The 6,783-nt window shown below is 47.5% G+C and overlaps 1 protein-coding gene across 1 annotated transcript; it reads right to left on the bottom strand.

Moving 5' to 3' along the window:
- Positions 1-2,073: 2,073 nt before the first annotated feature.
- On the bottom strand, positions 2,074-6,447 carry LOC147310835 (uncharacterized). Its single transcript, XM_086267492.1, has 7 exons — positions 5,875-6,447; positions 5,041-5,630; positions 4,567-4,746; positions 4,058-4,198; positions 3,736-3,790; positions 3,421-3,574; positions 2,074-2,335 (listed from the first exon to the last, which is right to left on the bottom strand). Exons 1-7 carry the CDS (start codon positions 6,074-6,076, stop codon positions 2,074-2,076), a joined length of 1,584 nt encoding a protein of 527 aa, XP_086123618.1. The 5' UTR covers positions 6,077-6,447.
- Between the last annotated feature and the right edge of the window lie 336 nt (positions 6,448-6,783).

A 6,783-nucleotide genomic window follows, 5' to 3' on the forward strand; every position in this document is an offset into this window, starting at 1 on the left:
TGGAGGCGGATGCCTCCGATGTTGGCGCTGGCGCCGTCCTCTCTCAACATGGCCCGGATGGAAAACTTCACCCGTGCTGCTATTTTTCAAGGAAATTCTCTGACACGCAGCGACGGTATGGTGTCGGCGACCGGGAACTCCTGGCCATCAAGTGGGCCTTGGAAGAATGGCGGCATTGGCTCCTGGGAGCGAAAGAACCATTTCTGATCTGGACTGATCACCAGAACCTGATCCATATTCGTTCTGCCAAGCAGCTCAACCCAAGGCAGGCCCGATGGGCCTTATTCTTCGAACCGTACAACTTCCACCTCGCCTACCGCCCTGGCTCCAAGAACACCAAGGCAGACGCCCTCTCCAGGCAGTTCGCCCAGGACGACTTCACGTCAGACCCTGGACCTATCCTACCGTCTCATTGTTTCGCTGCCCCCCTTCGGTGGCCCTTGGAGGACTCTATCCGGGATGCCCTGACCGCCGAACCGCCTCCGCCGGAGACCCCAGCTGGGCGGCTCTATGTGCCATCCCGGTGCCGTCAGGAGGCCTTGCTCTGGGCTCACTCCTCCCCGCTCTCTGGTCACCCAGGGCCCGACAGAACCCTCCAGCTCCTCCGCCGTGCCTTCTGGTGGCCCTCCATGACTCGGGACGTCCGTGACTTCGTTTCCGCCTGTGACACCTGTGCTCGGGCCAAGTCCTCCACCCAGCCGTCCGCTGGCGACCTTCACCCTCTCCCGGTGCCGAGACGTCCCTGGTCCCATGTCGGCCTTGACTTTGTTACCGGCCTTCCATCTGTGGACGGTCTTGACACCATCCTCACCTTTGTGGACCGGTTTTCTAAGGCGGTGCACTTGGTCGCCCTGGCCGGCCTCCCCGCCGCCAAACGGACGGCCGAGCTCCTCCTGGACCATGTCGTCCGGCTTCACGGATTCCCCAAGGACATAGTCTCCGATCGGGGGCCACAGTTCACCGCCAGGTTCTGGAAGGCCTTCTGCCGCCTGATTGGAGCGTCTCCCAGCCTCTCGTCCGGCTATCACCCTCAGACCAATGGGCAGGTTGAACGGACCAATCAACAGTTGGGGCGCTTCTTACGGTGCTTCGTCTCCGCCCAACCGTCGCTATGGCCTCGTTACCTGGTGTGGGCTGAGTTGTCTCATAACCTTCACATCTCTTCCGCCACCGGTCTCTCGCCCTTTGAGGTCTGTCATGGATTTCAACCTCCTATCTTCAGCCATCAGGAAGCGGAGGTCGACGTGCCGGCTGCTGAATGGATGGTCCGCCGCTGTCGCCAGGCCTGGATCAAGGCGCGGGCTGCCATTTCCCGGGCCAACGCTCTGTACACCCGGCAGCATCGTCGCCGCCACCGCCCGGGTCACCCCTTCCGGCCGGGGGACCGCGTCTGGCTCTCCACAAAGCACCTACGGCTGCGCGGTGAGTCCAAGAAGCTCGCTCCCCGGTTCGTCGGCCCGTACGAAGTCACTGCCCGGCTCAACCCCGTGGCTTACCGTCTCCGGCTTCCGCCCGCCATGAAGGTCCATCCGGTTTTCCACGTCTCGCAGCTTAAGCGGCACGTCGCTTCCCCACTGGCGCCCCCCTCCCGGGCCCCGCCCCCGCCCAGGATCGTCGATGGGGGTCCTGTCTACGCTGTCCGTCGGATCTTGGACTCCCGTCCCCGGGGCCGGGGGGTCCAGTATTTGGTGGACTGGGCTGGCTACGGCCCTGATGAGCGCTCCTGGGTGCCGTCCCGCTTCATCTTGGATCCTTCCCTCATCTCGGATTTCCGTCGCCGCCGTCCTGGCCCGTCGGGTGCCGGTCCTCGGGGGGGGGGGTCCTGTCAGCCGGTGATCGGCTGTGATCAGCTGATCACGGGGCCGGGGTTAAAAGAGAGACGCCACCCACCTGTTCGCCGCTCAGACATCAGTATCTTCTTGTCAGGAGCTCCGAAACTCTGCCGACGTCAGTCTCCGCCTGATTCAGCAACTGTGAGTGACAATCCCTTTCAATCCCTTTTCTCTTCCCGGCTCCGCTCGCTCTCTGTCTGTAACGACAGTTCTGAAGCCACGCTTCGTGCACTGGTCATTACTAGAATAACTGCGTGTCTGCTCCAAACCCACCGCTAGCCTTCGCCGCGCTTGGGTCTAGCCAGCACGCCACACGGGCACGCCGAATTACTGTGTGTGATCCGCCCAGCCGTGACAAAATGGCCCATTCAGATTCCTTCTGCTTGCATTCAAATTCCTTCAGCTGAGAAACCAGCTTGCACACCTGTGGAGGAATGAAGTGCCGTTTCTTCCCCTTCTTCTCTGCCTTGGAGCCTCGCTCAGGATTGACCCCAAAGAAAACTCTGAGGGAAAAAAAAAAACAATAGTGATATGCAGACAAAGTTTGCACATGTAGTGTGGCTTGACAGGAGTGGAGCAGTTCAATAAAATCCTACATTTGTTTTCTTCAATATGCCCCTATGTGTGAACCTCTCTATCATTCTAGTTGACCATCTGTCTAGAACCCAATGTTGTTGTGGTGCTGGTGCCAGTGGCTAAGCTCTCTTCCTTTGTCTTTTCAAGACACATGCATTCACACTGTGCATATACAGAAATGTTTGCAAGGGTGAGAAGTCTGCTTATCACCAACACATGACAGCATGCATCCTCAATGTGTATGCAGGGATATTATAAATGCACAGAACACAGAAGGGGATAGAAAACACAGTTGACATTGTCCTATCAAAAGGTGTAACAGCACATTTGAACACGGACTGTCCTGGGGGTTATTCAAACATGGAGTGGAGAAACTGTGACATTCAGTGCACGTTACACATCAGTACAAGTATTAACATTTGGGCATGAATCCACTATGTAGTATTTTTTAAATTAATATGTTTAGTCTTTCCTTCGGGGGGGGGGGTCCCTGGAACAACATATTTTGAGTTTGGGGTCTGCAGCCAAATAAATTTCAGTTTGTGTGTCTTTGACATGAAAAGGTTTGACCACCACTGACATAACCTGGTCTCAGGTGCTAATGGTTTTAAAGAGATAGCTCAAACTAATTTTGTGTCAACAAACCATTCTGAGAAAAATATGTTTTTGCTCCATTTCCCAACTGGAATCATGTTATGTTTGTTTTGTTATTGATTGACTTAGGACACTATTTAAAGCAAAAAGCATGTTACCTGCCCTTTAAAAAGATATGACACATTTATTCCAACAATAGTCTTCAACAGGGAGCTACAAAATCTCTGAACAAATCCATATTCAGGGGGATCATAAGCCAATAACAGCTGATCTAAAAGCTCACAGCATGTGACGACACATTTTGAGCTTGTACATCTCAGACAAACGGGTTTAGTGTAGATTGACAAAAAGCAGGTCAGGTGCAGAAAGGCACGGCAAAGTCACATTTACAAAGTATTTCCAAACAATGAGTGCTTACCTTTGCATGAATTCGAGAGTAAAAGCCATCTCCGGTGGGTATTGGACGTTGCAGACATAAAACATGGAGAAGACGTAGCTCAAGGCCACAATGGGAGAGGTGATGTGGTCATTGACAAGTAACCCATCAACAGCAATCTTGAATTGCTGGTCACCTTAAACACAGATAAAAACCATGTACCATTTACAAAAAAAAAAAAAAATCCTATATTTTAAGGCAAGCAAAACATTTCTTTAATAAATATGACACAACAACAGCTTATAACAACAGCTAACAACAGCTTGCTGGGATACAAAAAAAGATTTAACTACAAACCTCTGATTAGGATGCATGGGGTCACTGGGAGTTCGACTTCAGGATCTGCAGAGATCTGTTTTGGTGACAGACATGATACATGAATTAATGTTTCCAGTGCACACAAACCTGCTGGCAAATTGACTATCTGCTAGTGTCTTCATCAGACAGAGGTAGCCATTATGCAAAAACATTAATGTAAATAGTTTATAGATAGAGAGTTTATAGAGAATATCAGCAGCACAATTAGGGGAATCTATACTTCCTACTGTGGTTGGTTACTTGGTTCACCACTGGATGCAAATAATTATCTTGCACACAGTTTAAAATCTACAACATCTACCTCTTTTTTGTGGAAGAGTTTATAAGAGTCTTCCTTGAAGTATTTTGAAATGCCACAGATGAGCTGTATTGGACCTTCGCCCATCTTCATCCCTTTGGAGTCAAGGAAGTCATTGATCCCCTTTTCTTTTTTGGAAAGTTCCTGTTCAAGGTTCAAGGTGTTAATTTTGTACAAGTACATAAGACTAACACTCATTTTCGTTTGGAGCTATGGAGAGAATTTTGAAAAAAATAAAAATAAAAATGAATTATTTCATTTTCATTTGCAACCTGTTCTGTTTTGATCTCAAATGTCCTGCTTTTTTGGTTGTCACTTCCTGATTTTTGGTCTCAAATCTATTCCATTTGATTGTTCATCCAAGTTATTCTATTTGATTGGTTGCCAGTTTATCTTTTTTGGTCTCAACTCTCTTTTTGGTTGCAAATCTTTTTCTGATTGATTAATAAAGACAAAATTCTCTCCATATGGAGCAGCACAGCACAATCATAATAATAACAATAACAACACACCTGTGCCAGCTTGTTTTGTACAGAGAAGCCAAGGAGTTTAGATGCATGATCAAACAGGTGAGGAACTTCAAACAGGAACGGCCACTCGTCCTTTACAACGGCAATAGTGGTATCATCATCGTTGAGGATTTCACGCTGAATGGGATATGTTTCAGTCATCAATTTTCGAACAGATGACTCCTAAAGATATGAGGCAGTTAGACAAACAGTCGAACAGTTAGTCAAACTAACCAATTAAAATAATAAAACAGGGTATCAATTTCAATTGACTATGGGCATAGTGATCTACAGACGATCTACAATTTCACAATGTGTCCTAAATTGTACTTGGACCCAGACCTTATCGCATTACTCCTGCTATATACTATTGCTGTGTGAATGGTTGTATGTCTAGATGGTGGACTGTAGGAACCGAATTGCCCTTCGAGGATTAATAAAGCTTTCTGTATCTGTAATGGATGATTGCAGACCCACCTGAAGATCCTGGGTTTGAAAGGCACGTTTCAACTCATCTCGTTTAGACAGCAGGTCTTCTCTACACACGGCCCCCTCAATGATTGGATCCCACGCCACACATCCATACAGATCTGAATTCCTGGGCCTTTTCTTTGTTGAATTTTCACCCCCTGCTTGCCTCTTCAGTGAGCTTTGTGGCCTCTTCATATTTTCAATTCTGTGTTCCAGCTGACGAAAGAGAGTTTCAGAACCATCTTTTGCAAAAGGTTTGTTTCCAAACGGCTCTGTCAGCTTGAAGGAGGCAGGATATTGTCCTACAATCATACTGGCGAGTTCCCTCAGCTTTTGTCTACCAGGTCTTCCTGGGTGTTTATGGAGGTAATCTTCAGCGACGATCCGAACCATCTCTCGTCTGTCTTTCCCCATTATGTACTTTTTTTCACGCAACTCATCCATGACTTTTGAGGGAAATTTGTGCCATGGTACAGAATATGCGTCTTGGGATGGGGAGTCGGCTGTCTCAGGTGGTGTTGAGGGCAGCTGAAACCTCTGTGGTTCAGGTGTTGATGAGGGGCCAGGCCGGGTGAACTGCGGTGGAGTTTGTGAATCTATGGATGACATGACAAACATCTCCATAAATTAAACACATCACAATTGTTGCAAATCAATTAATACATTGGTCCTCAATGTCCAGTTTGGGTCAACCAGGAATACAAATGGACCTAATTATGAAAACCAATTATAGAGTAATTATTGCCATGTACAGCTGATGGCAACTTTTTTTTTGCATTTTTGGAATAAACCTTTGTAGTTTCAGAAAACTTGCATTAAAACAGAGGGGCAAAAACTCACCTGCTTCCAATGCTTTGACAGCTCTGACGAATCTTTTGCACTGAATGAATGGCAGAGTGTCTTTAATGTCCTCCAGGTCCACAAGGCTCAGGTCATCTACAGAGAGAACTCCTAATTCCTCCAGTTTAGCCATGAGTGTATCCATCTGATCGCTACTGAGCGATGGCATTGCTTTCTTGACATAGTTTTTCACAAGTTCCATGTTGGTGTGTGTTTAAGAGGAATGAGCCACCGAGTACCTCTCTGGTAAGAATAAAGTGGATGATAATCATCAAGTTTGTTCAAATCATGGCAACTGAACAGGTCAGAAGCATTTTCATCAAGTTCATAGAGTCCAAGATCAGGTATCCAGCTGGCAGTTTTCCCTCGAAGCAAAAGTAGGACAGTAGTTTCATTTTTTACAAAAATGCTTGCTATTTGTCCTAACTGCAGTAGTCCTTTTGCGTAGCTCAGTAAGACCAGCATTCCATTTGCATATGTAGTGCCTTTAACCTGCACACTCTCTGTGACAACTGAGTTACTTGAGTTCAAATCAAATTCTCCAACCACTGTCTTTATGTTCTGGTCATAGAGCTCTGGATAGAACCGTGTTGAGTCTGAGACATGAACCTGGGAACGAAACAAGGTACCACAAGACTGATAAGCCTGAAGCAACTGGTGCCGTTCAGCCAGAGACTTGGTTACATTTATGAAGTTCTTACTTGCCCTAATGCACCTTTTAAAATAAGAATGTAATGCCTTGTGCATAGGGCTCTGCTCGTATATACTATTCCCAAGAGATGTTACAGTCTCCCTTGGAACACCATACTGCCCCAGTTCACAGGCTAGTGCATCCACAGTATATTCCTGTTGAATATCACTTATAGTTCTCATTTCATTTGCTATTTCTGTTATTGTGGAGGCTGGAAC

The sequence above is a fragment of the Aulonocara sp. 'chitande type north' Nkhata Bay genome, linkage group LG16 (assembly GCF_057382095.1).
Source record: "Aulonocara sp. 'chitande type north' Nkhata Bay isolate Kocher_YH1m ecotype deep benthic linkage group LG16, A_spYH_male_GT1.1, whole genome shotgun sequence".
NCBI classification, from domain to species: domain Eukaryota; kingdom Metazoa; phylum Chordata; class Actinopteri; order Cichliformes; family Cichlidae; genus Aulonocara; species Aulonocara sp. 'chitande type north' Nkhata Bay.